Below are 26519 nucleotides of genomic sequence, written 5' to 3' on the forward strand. Positions count from 1 at the left end.
ACATGCGCAGAACCCTATATATGACTCTGCGCATGTTTACTATGCTATAGTAACCATTTATGTTAAAAATTTAAAGGGTCGAAAATTGGCTAATTTTAGAAAATTTTCCTGTACTATAGTTCAGGGATTTTTTCCAAAAATAGCCAAATTTCGACCTTTTTATTTTTCGATAAAACTGGTTACCATAGCATAATTGACATGCGCAGAACCCTATATTCGACTCTGCGCATGTTTATTATGCTATAGTAACCATTTATGTCAAAAAATAAAAGGGTCGAAAATTGGCTAATTTTCGAATATTTCCCAGGGATTTTTTCCAAAAATAGCCAAATTTCGACCTTTTTATTTTTCGATAAAACTGGTTACTATAGCATAATTAACATGCGCAGAACCCTATATTCGACTCTGCGCATGTTTATAATGCTATAGTAACCATTTATGTCAAAAAATAAAAGGGTCGAAAATTGGCTAATTTTCGAAAATTTTCCTGTACTATAGTTTCGACCTTTTTATTTTTCGATAAAACTGGTTACTATAGCATAATTGACATGCGCAGAACCCTATATTCGACTCTGCGCATGTTTATTATGCTATAGTAACCATTTATGTCAAAAAATAAAAGGGTCGAAAATTGGCTAATTTTCGAAAATTTCCTTGTACTATGTACAGGGATTTTTTCCAAAAATAGCCAAATTTCGACCTTTTTATTTTTCGATAAAACTGGTTACTATAGCATAATTGACATGCGCAGAACCCTATATTCGACTCTGCGCATGTTTATTATGCTATAGTAACCATTTATGTCAAAAAATAAAAGGGTCGAAAATTGGCTAATTTACGAAAATTTTCCTGTACTATAGTACAGGGAATTTTTCCAAAAATAGAAAAATTTTGACCTTCTTATTTTTCGATAAAACTGGTTACTATAGCATAATTGACATGCGCAGAACCCTATATTCGACTCTGCGCATGTTTATTATGCTATAGTAACCATTTATGTCAAAAAATAAAAGGGTCGAAAATTGACTAATTTTCGAAAATTTCCCTGTACTATAGTACAGGGATTTTTTCCAAAAATAGCCAAATTTCGACCTTTTTATTTTTCGATAAAACTGGTTACTATAGCATAATTGACATGCGCAGAACCCTATATTCGACTCTGCGCATGTTTATTATGCTATAGTAACCATTTATGTCAAAAAATAAAAGGGTAGAAAATTGGCTAATTTTCGAAAATTTTCCTGTACTATAGTTTCGACCTTTTTATTTTTCGATAAAACTGGTTACTATAGCATAATTGACATGCGCAGAACCCTATATTCGACTCTGCGCATGTTTATTATGCTATAGTAACCATTTATGTCAAAAAATTAAAAGGTCGAAAATTGGCTAATTTTCGAAAATTTCCCTGTACTATAGTACAGGGAATTTTTCCAAAAATAGAAAAATTTTGACCTCCTTATTTTTCGATAAAACTGGTTACTATAGCATAATTGACATGCGCAGAACCCTATATTCGACTCTGCGCATGTTTATTATGCTATAGTAACCATTTATGTCAAAAAATAAAAGGGTCGAAAATTGGCTAATTTTCGAAAATTTCCTTGTACTATGTACAGGGATTTTTTCCAAAAATAGCCAAATTTCGACCTTTTTATTTTTCGATAAAACTGGTTACTATAGCATAATTGACATGCGCAGAACCCTATATTCGACTCTGCGCATGTTTATTATGCTATAGTAACCATTTATGTCAAAAAATAAAAGGGTCGAAAATTGGCTAATTTACGAAAATTTTCCTGTACTATAGTACAGGGAATTTTTCCAAAAATAGAAAAATTTTGACCTTCTTATTTTTCGATAAAACTGGTTACTATAGCATAATTGACATGCGCAGAACCCTATATTCGACTCTGCGCATGTTTATTATGCTATAGTAACCATTTATGTCAAAAAATAAAAGGGTCGAAAATTGACTAATTTTCGAAAATTTCCCTGTACTATAGTACAGGGATTTTTTCCAAAAATAGCCAAATTTCGACCTTTTTATTTTTCGATAAAACTGGTTACTATAGCATAATTGACATGCGCAGAACCCTATATTCGACTCTGCGCATGTTTATTATGCTATAGTAACCATTTATGTCAAAAAATAAAAGGGTAGAAAATTGGCTAATTTTCGAAAATTTTCCTGTACTATAGTTTCGACCTTTTTATTTTTCGATAAAACTGGTTACTATAGCATAATTGACATGCGCAGAACCCTATATTCGACTCTGCGCATGTTTATTATGCTATAGTAACCATTTATGTCAAAAAATTAAAAGGTCGAAAATTGGCTAATTTTCGAAAATTTCCCTGTACTATAGTACAGGGAATTTTTCCAAAAATAGAAAAATTTTGACCTCCTTATTTTTCGATAAAACTGGTTACTATAGCATAATTAACATGCGCAGAACCCTATTTTCGACTCTGCGCATTTTCATTATGCTATAGTAACAATTTATGTCAACAAATAAAAGTGTCGAAAATTTTCAAAAAATAGCCAAATTTCGACCTTTTTATTGGTCGATAAAACTGGTTACTATAGCATAATAAACATGCGCAGAACCCTATTTTCGGCTCTGCGCATTTTCATTATGCTATAGTAAATATTTACGTCAAAAAATAAAAGGGTCGAAAATTGGCAAATTTTCGAAAATTTTCCTGTACTATAGTACAGGGATTTTTTCCAAAAAAAGCCAAATTTCGACCTTTTTATTTTCGATAAAACTGGTTACTATAGCATAATTGACATGCGCAGAACCCTATATTCGACTCTGCGCATGTTTATTATGCTATAGTAAACATTTATGTCAAAAAATAAAAGGGTCGAAAATTGGCTAATTTTAGAAAATTTTCCTGTACTATAGTACAGGGATTTTTTCCAAAAATAGCCAAATTTTGACCTTTTTATTTTCGATAAAACTGGTTACTATAGCATAATTGACATGCGCAGGACCCTATATTCGACTCTGCTCATGTTTATTATGCTATAGTAAACATTTATGTCAAAAAATAAAAGGGTCGAAAATTGGCAAATTTTCGAAAATTTTCCTGTACTATAGTACAGGGATTTTTTCCAAAAATAGCCAAATTTCGACCTTTTTATTTTCGATAAAACTGGTTATAGCATAATTGACATACGCACAACCCTATATTCGACTCTGCGCATGTTTATTATGCTATAGTAAACATTTGTCAAAAAATAAAAGGGTCGAAAATTGGCTAATTTTAGAAAATTTTCCTGTACTATAGTACAGGGATATTTTCCAAAAATAGCCAAATTTCGACCTTTTTATTTTTCGATAAAACTGGTTACTATAGCATAATTGACATGCGCAGAACCCTATATTCGACTCTGTGCATGTTTATTATACTATAGTAACCATTTATGTCAAAAAATAAAAGGGTCGAAAATTGGCTTATTTACGAAAATTTTCCTGTACTATAGTACAGGGATTTTTTCCAAAAAGAGCCAAATTTCGACCTTTTTTTTTTTCGATAAAACTGGTTACTATAGCATAATTGACATGCGCAGAAACCTATATTCGACTCTGCGCATGTTTATTATGCTATAGTAACCATTTATGTCAAAAAATAAAAGTGTCGAAAATTGGCTAATTTACGAAAATTTTCCTGTACTATAGTACAGGGATTTTTTCCAAAAATAGCCAAATTTCGACCTTTTTATTTTTCGATAAAACTGGTTACTATTGCATAATAAACATGCGCAGAACCCTATTTTCGACTCTGCGCATGTTTATTATGCTATAGTAAATATTTACGTCAAAAAATAAAAGGGTCGAAAATTGGCTAATTTTAGAAAATTTTCCTGTACTATAGTAAGGGGTTTTTTCCAAAAATAGCCAAATTTCGACCTTTTTATTTTCGATAAAACTGGTTACTATAGCATAATTGACATGCGCAGGACCCTATATTCGACTCTGCGCATGTGTACTATGCTATAGTAACCATCGATAAAACTGGTTACTATAGCATAATTGACATGCGCAGGACCCTATATTCGACTCTGCGCATGTGTACTATGCTATAGTAACCATTTATGTCAAAAAATAAAAGGGTCGAAAATTGGCAAATTTTCGAAAATTTTCCTGTACTATAGTACAGGGATTTTTTCCAAAAATAGCCAAATTTCGACCTTTTTATTTTTCGATAAAACTGGTTACTATAGCATAATTGACATGCGCAGAACCCTATATTCGACTCTGCGCATGTTTATTATGCTATAGTAACCATTTATGTCAAAAAATAAAAGGGTCGAAAATTGGCTTATTTACGAAAATTTTCCTGTACTATAGTACAGGGATTTTTTCCAAAAAGAGCCAAATTTCGACCTTTTTATTTTTCGATAAAACTGGTTACTATAGCATAATTGACATGCGCAGAAACCTATATTCGACTTTGCGCATGTTTATTATGCTATAGTAACCATTTATGTCAAAAAATAAAAGTGTCGAAAATTGGCTAATTTACGGAAATTTTCCTGTACTATAGTACAGGGATTTTTTCCAAAAATAGCCAAATTTCGACCTTTTTATTTTTCGATAAAACTGGTTACTATTGCATAATAAACATGCGCAGAACCCTATTTTCGACTCTGCGCATGTTTATTATGCTATAGTAAATATTTATGTCAAAAAATAAAAGGGTCGAAAATTGGCTAATTTACGAAAATTTTCCTGTACTATAGTACAGGGAATTTTTCCAAAAATAGCCAAATTTTGACCTTCTTATTTTTCGATAAAACTGGTTACTATAGCATAATTGACATGCGCAGAACCCTATATATGACTCTGCACATGTTTATTATGCTATAGTAACAATTTATGTCAACAAATAAAAGTGTCGAAAATTTTCAAAAAATAGCCAAATTTCGACCTTTTTATTGGTCGATAAAACTGGTTACTATAGCATAATAAACATGCGCAGAACCCTATTTTTGGCTCTGCGCATTTTCATTATGCTATAGTAAATATTTACGTCAAAAAATAAAAGGGTCGAAAATTGGCAAATTTTCAAAAATTTTCCTGTACTATAGTACAGGGATTTTTTCCAAAAATAGCCAAATTTCGACCTTTTTATTTTCGATAAAACTGGTTACTATAGCATAATTGACATGCGCAGAACTCTATATTCGACTCTGCGCATGTTTATTATGCTATAGTAAACATTTATGTCAAAAAATAAAAGGGTCGAAAATTGGCTAATTTTAGAAAATTTTCCTGTACTATAGTACAGGGATTTTTTCCAAAAATAGCCAAATTTTGACCTTTTTATTTTCGATAAAACTGGTTACTATAGCATAATTGACATGCGCAGGACCCTATATTCGACTCTGCGCATGTTTATTATGCTATAGTAAACATTTATGTCAAAAAATAAAAGGGTCGAAAACTGGCTAATTTTCGACCCTTTCTGTACAAGGATTTTTTTCAAAAACAGCCAAATTTCGACCTTTTTATTTTTCGATAAATGTCAATGATATAGTAACCAGTCATGTCGAATAATAAAAGGGTCGAAATTTGGCTACTTTTTTTTTAACAATTCAATTATGATATATTTTTTATAGTCATTTTGTTTTCTTGCTTCGCATGATTGCCAAAAATGAAGGCAGAAGACCGCTTGTAGCGGCAAATAAATTCCAAAATACGAAATTTCTAATAATAAATGAAAAACTAATACTGGTAATATCTAGAAGTATGGTTTGCGGAAGTTCTTATCAAGGTCATTCATTCAGTAAAATGATATTGTGCCTGCTTCTTCAACAGTCGCTTTAGGAAAGTATTCCACGATGTGCGTCACAACTACGGTAAATTTTAAAGGTAAGGTTGCATGTTTCGTCGCTTTTGCTAGATATGAGTGGAGTTGTGGCTTGGTGGTTATGATGCTTGGCTACCACTCCAAGGGTCCTGGGTTCAAGTCCCGTCACATATCAGGATTTTTTCTAAAGAAAAATTACAACTCCACACTCCTAAAGACTTGTAATAAGACTTTGTTTATGTAGAGAATCTTGTGTATATGTTTGGCTTGAGAAGCTCTGAGGGTCCATAATGATCAGCAATTGCTGGATCACCCTCATGAAATATGGTCAAAAAAACTGTACATTGCGCCTGTATTTCAGTACTGGTGGCCTGATGATAAAAACATCGTAGCCTAAAATGGGTGTAGTGTTTAAGAATACATTCCGTACAAAACGTATACGCTTGTGTTGATACGGACTTTTCTCCGGCTACCAAACGGAATGCAGAAAAAAATGCATTCGGGCTCAGTGCAAATGTAGGCATATATTTGCTAATTAAGTCCCCTGTAGTATGTAAATTAACTTTGAATAACAAATAGTTTACTAGAACAATATTATGTTTAATTAAACCGTATAATGGGTAAAATTCAATTACCATTAGTTATACGGTAAATGTAAAAGGAATGGTTGGGGCACATGTAGGCATATTTTCCCAAATAATCATTTATTACTTCAAGATAACATAACAATTGAGATCAATTCATCATTTTGAAACCGCAAAGTGATGAAACAGTTGACCATTTAATAATCTGACTATGGACCTATACTCGGTCCATAATCTGAGGAGCGGTACAAATTATTGGGACACCCGGAACCCGTACTACTTCCGTGAGGAGCAAGCCCCTTCCGGAGAAGGTCATAACCTAGCCTAAAATTTATAATTATAATGGAAATTCTATACCATCCTTCTATAAAGAGTTTCCATTAGAATTATTGTCTAATTTTAATATAGAGTAGAGAGTACGGTAGACCTACTATCGTAAACGTTTCGCATCGTGAGATTAAATATCCCATTGTTTTGTTAAAGAATTCAACCAGTTATATGTACAGATATATAAGGGTACTAGTATATTTAAAATTTTTTCCAAAGATACGTTGTATATTTACGAGGAAGTTGTTTTAACTATTTAAAAATAGTTTTTCTTGATAATTCTTGTGCACTTTTTTTTAATATGAAATCACGGAAGAAAGAAGAAAGAGAAAATAATATTACTATTCTCCGGTGAAACATTTATATTTCGGTACATTTACAAACACATTAGATTCACATTAATTTCTACACTTGATAAAAATTAAGTTGATAATGATTTCCACAATTTTTCATTTTTAACGGTTTAATCTGCATTTTTGGATGTTTTCATCAACAAAATAGGTCTATAATATTATTTCCACAAGACTGTTCGATCATGTCTATATTTACGTCCTCGTCCAATAACCTTCACGTTAATCCTACCATGAAGGACGATTCTCCAAATTATAATCATTATCATACTCGCATAAATTAAAATTTAATAAATATTATCATCATACAATGACCCTGTCATACTAAACAGTGTAAACTCTTCTTGTTTATAGGAAAAATGTCTATATTTGGAAATGTTACTCAAGTTAGATATGCCACTTATTATTACCAAGTATTTGTTCTCATATTATACGCTATATCGCCTGCGAACACCGATTCCGATTACAGTAAGTATAAATTGTCAAATTTGTCATATTTGCAATTACATAAAATAGTATTGTTTGATTTGTTCGTGGCCAGGGAAGAGTGAAGTTTTCTAACAAAAACCTCTATGGTTGCGGTACTGTAATTTGAATTTTCTAAAAGTGAGAAGCAATGGACAATCGAGTGGAGTATGAAATTAATTATAATCCAATGCGGAACTAATTCTCCTCTATGGAGTGTTGTAATTATAAAGGTAACCAATTTTTGGTGTATTAATAATTCCAAACGCAAGTTAAATTTCTAAATGTATTGATAATAGATGTATGCATTTTCTTACTGCTATTTGATAATGTATATAGTTTTACTCATTTTTAAATACTTTTTAACCAATCGGATATTTTTTTACAATCTATATATTTTTGTGACGTCATCATTTGATCAATTATATCGAATTTTTTAATGCACATGAAATTAATATACATTACATGTTTTCTTTTATGCTTAAGGAATGGAACATATATACGGACAAGATATCCGTATCTGCCTACCAAGTTCATCATGTGATAACCGATGCGGATCCATTTTGAATGGTGGAACCACAAAATGCAGCTGCGATGCACAATGCTCAATGTTTAGAGACTGCTGTTACGATTTTACAGATAAATGCGAAAACATTTCCAGGACAGAAGTTCCAAAAGAGGATATGTCTTTGGAAAACAAGACAGAGTGTTTGAATACGGATTCAACGACAATAGATACGGGCTATCATGTTATTTCTAATTGCATAAACACAACAACCGAAGAAATCATTAGGAAATGTGAACATCCAGAACAACAAAAGATCATAGAGCAAATTCCCGTAACAGATCATTACGGAAACGTTTATAGAAACTTTTATTGTGCATCGTGTCATGGAGTGCAGACTACAGACTTAGTCGCCTGGCGCATGTCTGTTTCTTGTGATGAAGGTGATGTTCACAAAGCATCCGATGACGACTCTAAAATAAGTACATCTAACGTTACGAAACACACGTTGCATGAAAAACTTCTTGGACAAGATGTATTCTGTCAATCATATAAATACACACCTCCAGTATATAGAAAGCGACCACGTCCCTGCATGTTAGGAAAAGAAACCTGTTCCTACGGCATCGTGGATGAACAGATTAAACTCGGTTGTTCTGCTTATTCCGCCACTGTGTATGTTGGTTCACAGCCTTATAAAAATCCACATTGTGTAATTTGCAATGGCTATTTAAATGAATACAGTTGTCAACAGGTACTGTTTAGAAAAGGGCCACCTGGTCCAAAGGGTGAACTTGGTGAACCTGGTCCAAAGGGTATTCCTGGTGAACCTGGTATAATGGGTCACGATGGAGAGCCTGGTCCACCGGGTTTTAGAGGACGACCTGGTCCAGAAGGTAGTCCTGGTCTTCCGGGTCAAGATGGTCCACCAGGATTACCAGGTCCACCAGGTCCACCAGGTCCACCAGGTCCAGATGGCGTTTCTGATTTAGAAAGTCAAGGCCCTCCGGGTCCAGATGGTCCACCCGGTGTAAAAGGCATCCGAGGCCCACCAGGTATACCAGGACTTCCAGGTCGTATGGGTTTGGTTGGAATCAATGGTTCTCAAGGATTAGATGGTTCACCTGGTTCAAAAGGTCATCCGGGTGAAGAAGGTCGCTCTTGTTCATATCGGGGCCATAGTCAAAGTGATCAATTTGAAGATCACCGAATTAGTCGCAGAGACATTCCTGAGACATGGAGTTTTCCTATTCAACCAGGCCAGCCTGGACAAAAGGGTTATCCTGGTAGACCAGGGTATCCTGGCGCAAAAGGTGATGTTGGTTTACCTGGTATACGTGGTAAACCTGGTCCATCTGGGCCACCTGGTCTACCAGGCTCACCTGGTACACAAGGACAAATTGGTTCACCTGGTCCACCTGGTGAGCCTGGTATGCCAGGTGAGCCTGGTTTACCAGGTTTTACTGGTCCAATAGGTAAACCTGGTATACCTGGTGTAAAAGGCCAACCTGGTCCAGAAGGTTTACCTGGTATACCTGGCTTCGATGGCTTTCCTGGTAAAAAAGGTATCAGAGGGTCAAAAGGTTTACGTGGTCCACCGGGTCGTCACGGTCCACCGGGACCCGATTGCCGTCTTGGTACAAAGGGTGACCGTGGTTTATTTGGTGAGCCTGGTATAAAAGGACACACTGGTGAAATGGGCCCACTCGGTGCACAAGGTTTATCAGGTTCACCAGGTAAACCAGGTTCACTGGGTCTACCAGGAAAACGTGGTCCACCTGGCAAACCAGGTTCACCTGGTAAACAGGGGCCAAAAGGTGCACCAGGTCCACCTGGTCGACCTGGAAACGGTAGGCCTGGTCCACCAGGTTTTCCTGGTGTACCTGGTCCAGGTGGTGAAATTGGGTTAACAGGAAAGTCAGGCTTAGATGGTTTAGACGGTGAACCGGGTAGACCTGGCGTTTCCGGTCGTATTGGGTTACCTGGTGAAGATGGTGATCCCGGGAAAAAAGGTCGTGTGCTTCCTGTTGTCCCCATTGGTCCTCCTAGTTTATATCCAGATCTTGGTGGTTGCTCTGGTACATATTGTACGGGAACAGGAACGAAACCGGGACCAGGAACTTCTTTCACGACGTTAGATGTTCTCGTTAACTTTGGAAACGGTAAAATAAGCTTGAATTCTGAATATATTAAATACACTGAAAGTCCGATAATATGCAACACAAAGCAAGTGTACGATTTTATCAAGAAAGAATGTATAGACTTAAAGTGCCCTGTTGGTTATACGCTGTCTGTTGAAGCAACGTGTGTGCCTAGTCAGAATCCATTAAGGGATACGCCTAACTCGGATATAAACAGACCTGCTTCCACTAAATGTAATACCAAACCTCCAGGTATGCTATCTGAACTCTTCTGCTTGTGTCAAAGTAAAGAACAAACTCTGAATGTAAATTATGTAACTGGAGATCATAATTCTACCGAAGAAAGCTTGATAGATCATTTACTTGAAAGTACAGTAGGAACTAACATAATCGTTTTCAACCAGAATATATCGCCTAATCCATTCCTTAGCATGGATTTCATGACATCCGACTGTTTAGATATTGTTTATTTGTCGTCAGTTGTTACAAAATCGGTTTACGCTAAAAAAGGAATGACTTTGGTTAACTTAGTACATAACTGCTTTGGAAACCAGTCCACAACCACTGAATGCGTCACTAACACAATGTCTGCAAACAATGTGATCAATTTGAACGGTACAAGGACGATTCAAAACGACAAGGAATCAATACAGGTGCCAATTGATGGTTATATATTAGAACTGACCTTTGACATCCAAAATGATTCTAATGTATGCGTAAGTTTGACGCTGAACACATGTATTGATACTTCCGTTACGGGCTCTTGTCCATTGATTGAACTGGACTACAATTCATTTGCGATGGAAAGTAATAACACAACAATAATGCACCAGGCCACTGGAAAAGTATTCACTTCTGGAGAGTACAGTCTAACAGAAAATGGCACTGTACTTGTTTGTTCGTTCTTTAATCAAAAACCAGAACCGCTTACGACAGTTATATTTGTTTATTCTGACACACTACTAGTTGTAAATATGATCGGGGTTATTCTTTCTCTGATTGGTTTGTTCTTCACATTTACAATACGATGTGTAGTAAAAGAGCTGCGGACTCATTCCGGAAGGATTGTAATGAATTTGTCTTTCGCTCTTTTTATCGCCCAGTTGTTTACTCTACTATTGGGTTATTTTCGTGGCAACGTGACAGCTTGTAGTGCGGCGGCGGCTTTTCTCCATTACATCTGGTTAGTAGCCTTTCTCTGGATGAACTCAATGGCAATCGATTTGTTTCGCATCTTAAATTCGATTCAGCTCACAGTTCGCGACACAGACCAGAACAGACTTATGTACAGAAGATACTTCCTGTACAGCTGGTGCATTCCAGCGGTTTTCGTCAGCATTCTTTTAGCCATCCAGTCTTCAGATTTCCCACGGTTTTACTTCAAGTATGGCGACGAATCTGTTTGTTGGATTCGTGATGAATTTGCTAGTCTTATTGTGTTTGGGTTGCCGATCGCTTTGGTCATTATTGCCAATTTTGGTTTGTTCATCTGTATTATATACAGGATTCGGAAAGTAAAACAGTCTACAGCAGAGATTCAGACGAACATATCAACAGGAAACAAGATATCAACGGAATTGAAAATATATATCAGGGTAAGCTTAATATGCAGTACATTTGGTAGAAATAAAATCACAATTGTAAAACAAATTGATAGCTATGCATGATAATACGTTATATTCAAAATATATACAAACAATGTAGCTAATTTGTCTATGTCTTTCTCAAATTATGTAAGATATTGGTGTTGGAATATTTCGCCTATTCGGTAGAATTCTTTGTTTCGACCTAATTTCACAAATGATCATTCCTTCTTCGGTCTGAAATCTAACCTCTCACTTCTCCCTATATACCTACATTATTATGCACGTCCTTATCACAAAATTCTAATGTGATTTACTAGTTTCTAGAGAGAAAGAATTCGTCTCCAACTTTCCAGTAACCTCAAGCAGTCTTTACAGCAGTTTATTAAAGCACATCATCGCCATATTGCCGACAATGTTTTCTTTACTAAACTCATAATGTTCCCTCTAAAGATTTGTTGCCGAAACAACAAACTTTGCCCTAACTGTAAATGTTTTTTCTTGTCTTACAGATTTCCACCATAATGGGCTTAACTTGGACATTTGGATTCCTTGCCTCTTTCGTTGATCATATAGCAATCTGGTATATCTTTATTGTACTCAACACGCTACAGGGACTTTTTATCACCATCGCATTCAACGCTAATCACACTATGTTGACGGTACTTCGAAATCGTAAAGGTTTACACCAAAGTTCAACTGAAGAACATAAATTGAAATCTAGAGGCAGGTCCAATGAATCGAAACCTACAAAAGTGACAGACACTAACAACTTATAGGACCAAACTTTCTATCAATAAAAGTTTCAGAAAAGACAATATTGAGAGAAATAACTTAGAAGCCATAAAACTATACTCGTGTGACCCGAGAGCTTACAAAATCGCTTGGGTTATTAGGTAATAAACTTAACTTACGTCAAAAGAGTTTCGTCTAGCTAACAAACTTGACTTCGTCAGTTCATCTCTGGCGAGAGGTCGTCAGTTTATCTTTGACGAGAGGTCTTCAGTTCATCTCTGACGAGAGGTCGTCAGTTCATCTCTGACGAGAGGTCGTCAGTTCATCTCTGACGAGAGGTCGTCAGTTCATCTCTGACGAGAGGTCGTTAGTTCATCTCTGACGAGAGGTCGTCAGTTCATCTCTGACGAGAGGTCGTCAGTTCATTTCTGACGAGAGGTCGTCAGTTCATCTGTGATGAGAGTTCGTCAGTTCATCTCTGATGAGAGTTCGTCAGTTCATCTCTGACGAGAGTTCGTCAGTTTATTTCTGACGAGAGGTCGTCAGTCCATCTCTGACGAGAGGTCTTCAGTTCATCTCTAACGAGAGGTCGTCGGTTCATCTCTGACGAGAGGTCGTCAGTCCATCTCTGACGAGAGTTCGTCAGTTCATCGCTGACAAGAGGTCAGTGTCTTGACGTAGGGTTATTATTGGCTTATATGTTAATGAACATTACCCATTGTATTGCATTGTTTGTGATGACACTAGTAACTGTTTCTTGTTTGGTGCTAATTTTGTTTTTATATAACTGGTGACCACGCTTTTAAGTTTTTTAAAAAACATATTTTGGTCTCTATCCGCACGCATATTTAAGAAATTAAACTATTAATATCTCAATTATGTTTATTTCTCCATTCATTATTGTTTTATATTGTGTGTGGTAAAACAATAAACAAAAACTTTAGTGGACCTAGTACTATATACAGTTGAGTGGACACCCAATGGTCTGGACAAATACAAATGTTTATTGCCTAAAATTTTGTAGAATGCATTTTTTCAATCTTCCTCTTGTAGATTAAGAATTCTAGGTTAAGTCTCTTCTTCATTACAGCTTAGCTGATTTATTTATTTACAATTGTAAGACTACTGAAGGTGCATTCCTTGTATCATTGGGCAAGACACTTTACTTAAGTTTTCCATGTGTACAAATGGGTAGCTGTATTATGGGAGTATGTTTCCATACATGTTTGATAAAAAATGGCCGGGGTATGTACAGTGCTTAGGGGTTTCATTAGGTGCTTTATAAATCCAGGATATTATTAGTATTAGTTGTATTACAAAAAGGAATCGGTGGGGATGGCCGTTGGGCAAAGAGTATTTTGTCTGTACTAGTTTAATCTTCAAAATAACAGCTAAATATCATTCTTCTACAATGAACATCTGATTCGATAGTAGCGTTGTATTATTTATTTATTTTGACATACACATTTTAATGAGTAGCACTTTAACAATAACAATAAGTGCAATTTATTCTATAGCATTATTTCTACATACAATTAGAGGTAAATTAGGTCATGCATATCATTAGTAATTTAACATAATTATATTATATTAATATATATTATATCATATTATATATCATACATTATATATTATTATATTATGAATGTATTTAATCCAAATATTTTCATACAGTAAAAACCATCATGATTTTTCATTGATATTAGTTTGTTCGTACTATGTCAAACAATAATCTTTATATTATTTTCAAATACAATTAGTTTCTAATACTATTTAACAGAACTTTATCTGGTGAGACATAATAAGAAACTTGCCTAATTATTTGGTGCAAATTGCATAGATGTGATTGGTAACATAAAAATATGAGTTATTACTGAGGAATTTAATAAATATAAATGCTACTCATAATAATTAGAAACGATGTCAAAATTGTTATACTGCAATTATTGCAGTAACTACTTAAAAACCTGTTTATTGCAATTATTTAAACCTGTTTATTGCAACTATTTAAAGCTGTTTAATGCAATTATTTAAACCTGTTTAATGCAATTATTTAAACCTGTTTAATGCAATTATTTAAACCTGTTTAATTCAATATTTGTTGGGCTATGATTTATAATATATGCAAATTAATCTATTTAGTTTAAAACCAGCTTAATAATGTACGTAGAACTTGTGTTTATGTAAAGTTAAAATTAATGTAGATAATAAATTGTTTGCTTAGTTTTACATCCTACATATTACGTCTCATAAAAACCTGCGTTTTTTTGCCTTTTCATACATTACTTCATTTACCAAGGTAAACTCAATATTCAACAGCTTTTAGAAGCATCCTGAGAACTGGTTTGCAAGAAGCTTATCCAAATAACTAAACATGAAAATAAAATTGTATGTGAATACTGCATAAAAGGGCGTTATAATATGTATAAATGTAAATTCTCATATTTCTGCTGATCACATAACAGGGAATTTATTTTCCTATCCAATAAATCAGTAACAGTATATTTTTCTAGTTGAGGTCCGGCACTACACACCAAAATTATCTGCTACACGTACAAGAGCAACTTGTATTACAGATAATAGGTATAGTAATAATACTGAATGTTTAAAATAGAAATTACTGATTATGGTCGTGTTTGTTTAATTGCTTGTGTCAAATTCATGCATAAAGAAGTAGTGTTCGCTAATCCATAGTTAATCTGGCCTTCACTGCTTGCATTAGGAACTCTAGATAAAAATGGGTATTCCGCTGCGTTCATAACTGTACAATTAAGTTGCAAATATGAACATAGATAAAAATGTGCATGCTGCGTTCATAACTGTACAATTAAGTCGTGAATATGAACATAGATAAAAATGTGCATGCTGTATTCATAACTGTACAATTAAGTTGCCAATATGAACATAGATAAAAATGTGCATGCTGCGTTCATAACTGTACAATTAAGTTGCAAATATGAACATAGATAAAAATGTGCATGCTGCGTACATAATAGTACAATAAAGTTGCAAATATGAACATAGATAAAAATGTGCATGCTGCGTACATAATAGTACAATTAAGTCGCAAATATGAACATAGATAAAAATGTGCATGCTGTATTCATAACTGTACAATAAAGTTGCGAATATGAACATAGATAAAAATGTGCATGCTGCGTATAGATATGTACAAGTCGCGAATATGAACATAGATACAAATGTGCATGCTGCGTTCATACCTGTACAATTAAGTCGCGAATATGAACATAGATAAAAATGTGCATGCTGCATACATAATAGTACAATTAAGTCGCGAATATGAGCATAGATAAAAATGTGCATGCTGCGTATAGATATGTACAATTAAGTCGCGAATATGAACATAGATAAAAATGGGTATGCTGCGTTCATAACTGTACAATTAAGTCGCGAATATGAACATAGATAAAAATGTGCATGCTGCGTTCATAACTGTACAATTAAGTCGCGAATATGAACATAGATAAAAATGGGTATTCCGCTGCGTTCATAACTGTACAATTAAGTCGCGAATATGAACATAGATAAAAATGTGCATGCTGCGTTCATAACTGTACAATTAAGTCGCGAATATGAACATAGATAAAAATGGGTATTCCGCTGCGTTCATAACTGTACAATTAATTTGCGAATATGAACATAGATAAAAATGTGCATGCTGCGTTCATAACTGTACAATTAAGTCGCGAATATGAACATAGATAAAAATGTGCATGCTGCGTACATAATAGTACAATTAAGTCGCGAATATGAACATAGATAAAAATGTGCATGCTGCATACATAATAGTACAATTAAGTCACGAATATGAACATAGATAAAAATGTGCATGCTGCATACATAATAGTACAATTAAGTCGCGAATATGAACATAGATAAAAATGTGCATGCTGCGTACATAATAGTACAATTAAGTCGCGAATATGAACATAGATAAAAATGTGCATGCTGCATACATAATAGTACAATTAAGTCACGAATATGAACATAGATAAAAATGTGCATGCTGCATACATAATAGTACAATTAAGTCGCGAATATGAGCATAGATAAAAATGTGCATGCTGCGTTCATAACTGTACAATTAAGTTGCGAATATGAGCATAGATAAAAATGTGCATGCTGCATACATAATAGTACAATTAAGTCGCGAATATGAGCATAGATAAAAATGTGCATGCTGCGTTCATAACTGTACAATTAAGTCGCGAATATGAACATAGATAAAAATGTGCATGCTGCGTTCATAACTGTACAATTAAGTCGCGAATATGAACATAGATAAAAATGTGCATGCTGCATACATAATAGTACAATTAAGTCGCGAATATGAGCATAGATAAAAATGTGTATGCTGCATACATAATAGTACAATTAAGTCGCGAATATGAACATAGATAAAAATGTGTATTCTGCATACATAATAGTACAATTAAGTCGCGAATATGAACATAGATAAAAATGTGCATGCTGCATACATAATAGTACAATTAAGTCGCGAATATGAACATAGATAAAAATGTGCATGCTGCGTACATAATAGTACAATTAAGTCGCGAATATGAACATAGATAAAAATGTGCATGCTGTATTCATAACTGTACAATAAAGTTGCGAATATGAACATAGATAAAAATGTGCATGCTGCATACATAATAGTACAATTAAGTCGTGAATATGAGCATAGATAAAAATGTGCATGCTGCGTATATATATGTACAATTAAGTCGCGATTATGAGCATACTAGATTTCTGTGCATTTATATCACAACTGTGTAGATTTCCCAAATCATTGTTAATTTCTTTGTTAGTATAACTGTAGAAACAGCTTATCTTACCTGGCATTGTATTGTTCAACTCTCCCTTTCAAGATGTTTGGACCAAGGTATTTGCCTAATTCTACCAAACACAGACTGGCTGCACTGCTCGTCAACGCACTGTCACAAGACTATACATAAAATAGATGAATACAAAACTATAATGAATATTTATGACTTGAATGTAGATAACAACTTTTTTTTATGAATTTACATGTATTGCTAAGTGTTTATTGAGCAATTAACTCAAAATTAGAAAACTAGAAAATAAATAAATTTATTTCTAATTATTGCTCAAGTGTTTATCAGAGAAACTGAAACTTGAAACAAGTAAACATTTATTTTCTAGTTAAGTTCCACTTGTTCCGGTTTGCTGATTTATAATGTTCATTGAAAATAAGTTATGGGTTATCCAAGTAATATTTTTAAAACATCAATCATCAACCTATTGTAATAAACCAACAAAAATTTCAATGGTAACCTGTCATCCATGACAAACAAATTGTGTGATTTCAATGTATAATCAAAATAACTGATTACAGTATTCTTCTGGAATTCAAACATATGATATAGATATGATTGCAATGTCAAAGTTCATTCAAAGTGGTAGTAGTTAGTGTTTCTGAGTGTTTATAAACCAGTCCGGAAAGAGGTAATAAGTGGTTGCAGTGTGTCTATAAACCAATGCAGTAAGTACCTGCTCTTCTTGTATAGTAAATCTGATTTTTTTTCTATTTCTTTTGTTTGTTTGTTTGTTTTTATTTCTTGCTCATATAAAAATAACAGTGGTACAGAAATAAATATATATACATCAAAGTAGGAGTAGGATACGAGTAGTATACGAGTAGGAGCAAAGGATAACCCTCTAAACCCGGAGGTTTGTATCCTGAGGGGTCCCGATCTTTCAATGTATTTGCTTCAACATTGTCATATAAAAACTACTGTACCTGCCTACTTTGTTCAGGCAAATTGTATTGACGGCTGCTGAGTCACAGAGTTGAAAAGATTACACAAAATTTACCAGGTTATAGCTCAGATCATGTCTAATAAACAGCTCATGGGTCATACCATGGAGAAGTGTATGTATAGTATAGCATTTATCTGGTTCCAACAAATACTAAGTGGGGATTTTAACTTTTATGTTGAACCAAATAAACATAGTTACACCTAGTTATATACATATTTTTACCATGACAACTTCTTTAAATAATTTTAATAACCATCTAGTCTCTTTTCACAATTCTACTATAAAAAATTAAAAAAGCAGCTCTATGACACTCAACTTTGTATACTATCTCAGTGGACTGGTTTTCATATTTGTGTAAGGTTTAATTAATATAATAATTAATATTGGTAAGTGTGTTTTGGCAAATTGATTTAGAAAAGCAAACAAAATATTTAGACTGTTTGTACATTAATGTGCAGATTTAGAATTTTGCTTGTAACGCGGGCTGGAAAGAGAGCAACATTTACAGTAAAAATGTACACACCCTTACCCTCTATCGTAAAAACCCTATTGCAATGTTTTGTACACAAACAATTATTATTTCATAATAAAAGATATGAAAATAAATAAGAAATATTTTTCATTTATAGATGGCTTCTAACCAGGATGTACAGATGTGTTCTACTCATAATCTAGAATTAGAGTTCTTCTGTTCAACTTGCAAGAAAGCTGCTTGCACAGAATGTGAACATTTTCTGGATTGTCAGCAAAAACATGAAATGATTAAAATGAAGTCTGCTATTGATAATTTTAATCAAGAAGCAACTGAAGTACTCAAAATAGCTGAGGACGTTAAAAAAGATTTGGAGGAAACCTTTTATTCTATTAGTGAGAATTTATCTCACTTTAAAGATCAGGTAGATTTATGCAGAAAAGCTATTGAGGTTCAGGAGAAGAAACTTATCCAAGCAGTTCAAGCAAAAATTAAAGGATTGATTTTGGAACTTGAAGAAAAGCAAAAAACAATATTTCTGGTCAATTTGAAGATCTTGATGCACGGAGAGATCAAGTTAATGATGAAATTAAATTGGTAAATTTAATACTAGAACAACCAAAAAAATCTAAAACTCTTGCAAACTCTAAGACAAGTATCCTTAATGTTAAAGATAAGGTTTGTGGTATTCGTAAGTTATTTCATGGAAAAAGTGTCACACCAATTTTTATTCCATCTACTAATGTAAATGGTTTGATAAACCAAACTGACATCGGTGAAGTGCTAATGGTTAATACCAATTACACAATTGCAGAATCAGATAGACAATTTACTGTTGCAACAAGACAAACATTTAAAGTCAAAGTATCAAGTCTTGAAGAGGGTGAATTAACTGCTGTTCTAACTTCTGACTTCTGTCAAGAATCTGTCATTAAGATCAAACACCAAGGAAGTGGAGAACACATAATACCAGGTAGATGTGATAATGAAGGTAATTTTCAGATTAAGATCAGTGCTGGAGACGTAGAGATCAAAGGATCACCAGTAAATATCAAGGTGGAACCTCTTGGACTTGTGCAAATTATTGATAACATTGAACAGTATAAAGACCATCAAAATAACTATCGTGTTATGGATGTTGAAGTAGACATAGATGGATGTATATTAGTATCAAGTGGTAGCAGAGAGGTTCTAAAATTTGACCAATCAGGTTCATTTAAAGCTAAAACAGAAATGACACAAAATGTACAGACCATGCATCAAATGAGTGATGGTAGAATAGTAATCAGTAACACAAACTGTGTTGTATTATGTGATGATAAGTTTCAAGAAATTCATAAATTTGGTGAAGGTCACATTAACATATCCATTTGGCTTGACAGTTAACAAGGAAAATGAAGTCTTGTATGTATCTGATTGTGGAGCTAATTGTGTTTATAAATTTAATATTAACAATGGTGTTCTAGTAGGAAAGATTGGATCAGACATATTGAAAGGACCAGAACATATAGCTTTGACCAAAGATGGACATCTGATTGTTTGTGATGCCCAAAACAGCAGAGTACTAATTTTTGATGATAATGACAAAATAGTAAGAGAAATAAAAGGAATACCATGGATTCAATACCCTTGTGGTGTGGCAGTGGATAAAGAGGAAAACATTTTAATTGTAGATCATATAGGTATACACTTGTTTGATAAAAAAGGACATTGTAAAAAGAAAATTTATTGCAGAGAATTCAGCAAGAAACTTATTTTTGCAAGCATCTGTGTAATCTCGGACAGACCTCGAAAGATAGCGGTGGCCAATTTCGGCACAAACGATGTCAAAATATTTAACTATTAAATTAAGTACTTTATTCAATAATTCTTTGGATTTCATATAGATAACTGCTCCTCACCCTTTGCATTTTCATTGCACATTAGCCCTAACAAAACCGACGGAGGTTGCAACTCTCTAACTTATAATAATACAACAAAATTATCAATGGAAGCTTATCATGTATTTTCTTAAAATGTTCTTCTAAACGCGATAAACTGTACTCTATGTACTCCACAGACCCACAGCAGCCAATGTACAGTGGCAGCTAATGTGCAGTATACCACTCTACTCTTTTTGAATATTATATTGTAATTTTTAATTACATCCTCTGCATTTTTATTTTGTTATGTGTGTACTTTTCACCTGATGAGTGCTTGCATATGAAACAAATTTGTTGTGTAATAAAGTATTATGAAGTAGCCAATATTTATTTTTATTTCTAATATATATATTCATATTTTTTTCCTGTCCACCCAGGCAGCACTTGCCAGCTTTTATACTATGATGTTATCCAAATTCCTTCACTTGCACTGATGAAGGGCTAGTGTTTTACTTATCGTTTTGATTTAGCTTTTCGCTTTTTTTTTTGTATCTCCATTGAGATCCAGCCACTGATACCCACAGCATTGTCATTTGTTCAGTAATTTGCCTTTGGATTTATATTCATATTTTTATATATTTTAAACTTCATTTTCTGAGACAAAGTTATCTCAGACTTTGTATTTTTATGGATAATAAAGAAATTGAAATAGTGTACAAAGTTCATTGTTACAAATATTGTTTAAAACCAAGAATTATTGTACTTCCTTTTACTTTGGCAGTTAAGATTATCTCAATTTGTAATATGTTATAGCCAAGGTTGTGTCTATAAACGTTTAGATCTTTTTCAACATTTGGAGAGCAAAGTATTCAACAAAAGTAAGTAAACAATTTTCATAACTAGGCCAGCAGCCATCATGGTTTAAAAGGTGGGGGAGGGGAAAGTGAGGAAGAGTTGAAGAAAAAGATTTATTCAAACTCTTAGCAAAAGTACTTCCTACTTGTTATATCGGAAGACATGTATGCAAGTAATATATTGATTGATTTTTTTTTCTGCTTTTTGGCATACTGTAATAATTAGATATCAGTGTAAAATTACTCAAATTTAAAGTGTGGTTTGACAATCAAGAACAAATTATTTTGATTTTCTAGATGGCTTCTAACAAAGAGATACAGAATAAGTGTTCTACTCATAATCTATCCGACTTCTTCTGTTCAACCTGCAAGAAAGCTGCTTGCACAGACTGTGAACATTTTCTGGATTGTCACCAAAAACATGAAATGATTAAAATGAAGTCTGCTATTTGTAATTTTAATGAAGAGGCAACTGAAGTACTTAAAATAGCTGAAGAAGTTAAAAAGGATATGGAAGAAACCTTTTATTTGATTAGTGAACATTCCTCTTACATTAAAGATCGGACGGAGTTATGCAGAAAAGCTATTGAAGCTCAAGAGAAGAAAATTATTCAAGTAGTTCAATCAAAAATCAAGGAATTAATTACAGAACTTGAAGAAATGCAAAAAACAATGGATGAAGATATTGCTGGTCAATTTAAAGATCTTGATGGAAAGAGAGATTATGTAGATAATAAAATTAAATCGGTCAGTTTAATACTAGACAAACCAGAAGAATCTAACACTCTTTCAAACTATAAGACAGGTATCCTTGATGTTAAAGATAAGGTTTGTGGTATTCATCAAATATTTCACGGAAGAAGTGTTGCACCTAATTTCGTTCCATCTACACATATACATGATTTGATAAACCAAGATGGCATTGGTGATGTGCTAATGGTTAATACCAATTACACAATTGCAGAATCAGAATTTACTGTTGCAATGGGACAAAGATTTAAAGTTAAAGTATCAAGTCTTGAAGCGGGTGAGTTTACCGCTATTCTGACATCTAAATCTGATCAAGAATCCACTATGGTAAAGCATGGGGAAAGTGGAGATCACATAATAACAGGTATATGTGATAGTGAAGGCGATTGGCAGATGAAGATAATGGCTGGAGATTATCAGGTTAAAGGATCTCCAGTACATATTAAAGTGGAACCTCTTGGACTTGTGCATACCATTGATAACATTGGACAGTATAAAGAGCATCAAAATAAGTATAAGATCATGGATGTTGCAATAGACATGGATGGATGTATATTAGTATCAAGTGAGAGCAAAGAGATATTGAAGTTCGACCAATCAGGATCATTTAGAGGCAAAAAAGAGTTGACTCAAAATATACGTGCAATGCATCAAATGAGTGATGGTAGAATGGTATTTAGTACTTCCGCAAATTGTGTCATATTATGTGATAATGAGTTTCGAGAAAGTCGCAAATTTGGTGAAGGAATGTTTAAATATCCATTTGGCTTAACAGTTAACAAGGAAAATAAAGTCTTGTATGTATCCGATTGTAATGCTCACTGTGTTTATAAATTTGATATTAATAATGGTGATCTGTTAGGGAAGATTGGTTCAAAAGAAATTAAAATGAGAGAACCATGTCATATAACTTTGAATAAAGATGGGTATCTGATCGTTTGTGACAGGCTAAACAACAGAGTACTAATTTTTGATGAAAATGAAACAATAGCTAGAAAAATCAAAGCACTATCATCAATAACTTATCTTCATGGTGTGGTAATGGATAAAGAGGAAAACATTTTAAGCTCTGGAGAATTTGGAGTAAATTTGTATGATAAAAATGGTTGCTTTAAAAAGGAAATTTTCAGAAGAAAAAAAACCTGGAAAATTGCTTATCCGAGCATATGTGTAATCTCAAACAGACCACGAAAGATAGCTGTGACTGATAGCACATCAAAAGATGTTAAAATATTTAACTATTAAATCACTTTATGAACTAATTTCCTGGATTTAATATAGATACACATGTACAACTCAAGAAAACATGCATATCTTTTCATATGTTTCATATTTTCTTGTATTTTACATAGATTATTATAAAATTTTAAATTAAAGACATTTAATTTCATTTGCTTTTGGTAATTACTTTCTTGATCAGTTCCATCATATGATGTAAAAATCATTTTCATTTTGGTCATGTGGTCAATATTTCAGCATGTACTGTACAATATGATTTTTTTGTCGATTTTTTAAAACTTTAAATATTTAGTGCATCGCATTTTATTGTTTACATTTTACTAATTATAACAATAAATTAACATAAGTTTCAAGTCATTTTTAAATGGCTATACAATTACTTCCAAACCAGACAAAAAAATTGAAAAAGTTAATCTACTTTTCAAACAACTACAACTATTGTATGTAATTTAACCAATAGCTGATGAGTCACAAAGGAGAACAAATAAGATATATTGGTTGTAACCCAAGAAGGATATCATTAGGTGATCCGAACACCTGTTGTGATTCTTCTTTCTTTCTAATCGTTTTGTTGGTTGTCTAAAACGGAATAAGCAGTAATCTATACTTGGCCAGCAGATAGATATATAATAATATAATACAATCTGAATTTGTGCAACTGTAATATTATGTATAATAATTGGTTGCATCTATATGCAGTTTTATGAAATTCTATGATTGATTCAAAACAAAAACACAAATTCTTTAATCAAACTCACTCAGGTTATTGTCAACTGGCCTGTTTGACCAGTCGCCCTCTGGATTGACTAAAAACTGTAATTCTCAAGAGACTAGTTTAGCATACAAAACAAAATCATCAAAATTTGTGCACGCAAGCATTAGCAGTTTTCACCATTGGTGGGAAAAAAATATAGAAGGAAAGAAAGTCTTCATATTTGTAAAACAGAATCCAGTCAGCAGCTGCTGACTGGATAACAACAACAAAAAACAGCCAATCACAAGTTATAGTTACAATAAATAGTTTATTTAAATGTTTAGAAAGTACAGTATGTATGACTTTTATTGACACTAATTTATATAGCATTGGTTTCAAATTGAATGACACAAATATTTACTATTTACTTTTAAATAAGAGGGATATCTATTGAAAAAGCATTCATGAACTTGTTTTCAATATTTAATGTCATTGTTAGTCTACCATTCTCACCTTAAAGTGAAAGATACAAATATGGTAATAAAAACGTTGAAATGAATAAAGATGTATATACAGAATTGATCTAGCGTATTTTTTTTTTTTTTCAAACTCATTAAGTATGAAAAAATTGCGTTTTTGTTTGTCCTTTTTGTAAGCCTACGCCCCGCCCACATTGTTTTTTCTGAATCTCGGTCATTACGTCATTATGACATCGTGACGTCATTCTTGTACACTCGTTCTACTTCCGGGACTGCACACGTGTGAACCGCGATGCTGTTTTGGTATTCTTTTTCATTGCGATCCTTTCATCAACGTACCGATACATAATTCAATAGCCTAAAATATTTTCGATTAATTCTGGTCTTTATTCAACATGCGCTGTGTGGCGTATGGTTGCAGCAAAACCCATGCTGATGGGGTAAGTTTTCACGTGTTTCCGAAGGAGGTAAAATTGCGGAGGGAATGGACTTTGGCTACCCAAAAAACCAGAAAGGATTGGAAGCCTAGTAAATACTCGGCGTTATGTAGCGACCATTTTGAACTCGAATGCTTCGAAGAGAAGGCCCGGTTTGGGAGTGAGCTCGGCGTAAGTGGCAAAATAAACAAACGGTTAAAGCCAAATATGAAGCCAACGATATTTGTGAAGCCTAAAAGTAAAACATCAAGTCAAAGTGTTAAAAAAAAACGAAGATCTACCGCCTATGGCGGTGATGGCAAAATGATGCTTGCAAAGTGGAAATCAGTGGGGCAGCATATCCAAAATATACACACGGGCCATAGCGATGTGTTTAAAGAGTGTGAGCATGGCGAACTTCAGGGAAGAGAGCAAAAGAAGAAATGGATGACGACAGGTAAATTCATGACAATAATTAAACATAATTCTATTAAATAATAGACTATCAATTGTTGAACTGTTTTTAGGCTACAAATATCTGAATAGAATAGTCACCTAATATTACAACTACCTAATCAATTACCTTACTTTTTACTGTACAGGTAGCGCAGCCCTACTTAAAACATTGGATGTCATAAACAATCCTCGGCTATGCAAAGATATTGTTATGATGAGCGAGAAGTACCAAACTTCAAGACTCGAGGCTTTCCACTCAACCTTAAACCACTTTGCACCGAAGATGACGCATTTTTCATATTGGGGCCAGACATGCAGGCAAGTACTTCACAAATGTTCAAAACTTAGATAGTTAACGACAGTGACACATTAATAAAATAAATAAAAACATAAGCCAAATTTTAAAGAAATGATAGTTTTAGTCATTGAAAAGTTTGTGTGTAAACTTTAAAAAAAAAATTGTAAATAATGATTGATATTAATAACAATTAACTGATTACTGTATTATCTCAACAGAACATTTCTTGCAGGACTGCATTATAATGAAAATTCCGATAGAGAACAAGCAATCACTGCAGAAGGAAAAGAACGCTTTTGTGTTGCCTTCCCAAAGTTCAAACATGGTGGATACAGTGTCAAAAAAGTGTACAAAGATCCAACGTATGGTGAGTTTTAAGCAAACACATTAAAAGAAAGTCAGATCCCAAAATAGAACAAATGTATAAATTTATTACTTAACACCAACATACTATACATAACATTCAGTGTTTTGATTTGAGTAGTTTCTTAATATGTACATAATTGTTTCACAGACTATGTTGATGAAATCATCCATCTGGTCGTAGCTTTCTGTCAAGAAGGAAATAAGAAACCCCTACAAGAAACGCCTGGTGCATTATGCAGCGAATTCATCCACCCTGAAAAGGACGAAGCTGTTGCTCAACACAGTTCAAGATTTTGCTAATGTGATAGCAATAAC

At 33.6% G+C, this 26519-nt stretch overlaps 2 protein-coding genes and 1 long non-coding RNA gene across 3 annotated transcripts in view; 2 read left to right on the top strand and 1 right to left on the bottom strand.

Annotated features, from left to right (window-relative positions):
• The first annotated feature begins 8037 nt into the window (after nucleotides 1-8037).
• On the top strand, nucleotides 8038-12807 carry LOC144852285 (uncharacterized). Its single transcript, XM_078710062.1, has 2 exons — nucleotides 8038-11790; nucleotides 12291-12807. The coding sequence occupies exons 1-2, from the start codon at nucleotides 8038-8040 to the stop codon at nucleotides 12555-12557; spliced, it is 4020 nt and encodes a 1339-aa protein (XP_078566188.1). The 3' UTR covers nucleotides 12558-12807.
• Nucleotides 12808-13930: 1123 nt separating this feature from the next.
• Nucleotides 13931-26519, bottom strand: part of LOC144852148 (uncharacterized) — an 83994-nt gene continuing 71405 nt past the window's right edge. Inside the window, exons 15-16 of the mRNA XM_078709893.1 lie at nucleotides 17373-17482; nucleotides 13931-14881 (exon numbers count right to left, since the gene is read on the bottom strand). Of these exons, the coding sequence (XP_078566019.1) occupies nucleotides 14836-14881; nucleotides 17373-17482 (156 nt within the window). The 3' untranslated portion in view covers nucleotides 13931-14835. The remainder of the gene's footprint in view (nucleotides 14882-17372; nucleotides 17483-26519) is intronic.
• On the top strand, nucleotides 25819-26494 carry LOC144852180 (uncharacterized). Its single transcript, XR_013614274.1, has 3 exons — nucleotides 25819-25858; nucleotides 26057-26205; nucleotides 26353-26494. It is a non-coding gene; the product is annotated as an uncharacterized LOC144852180 (long non-coding RNA).

This window comes from Antedon bifida, chromosome 9 (genome assembly GCF_963402885.1).
Source record: "Antedon bifida chromosome 9, ecAntBifi1.1, whole genome shotgun sequence".
Lineage (NCBI taxonomy): Eukaryota > Metazoa > Echinodermata > Crinoidea > Comatulida > Antedonidae > Antedon > Antedon bifida.

What these genes read in the sequence shown, in the direction of transcription:
- LOC144852285 (XM_078710062.1), top strand. Translation starts at nt 8,038, where the DNA reads ATGGAACATATATACGGACAAGATATCCGTATCTGCCTACCAAGTTCA. An exon ending in AATTGAAAATATATATCAGG is followed by an intron (nt 11,791 to 12,290) that starts GTAAGCTTAATA and finishes CTTGTCTTACAG; the next exon opens with ATTTCCACCATAATGGGCTT.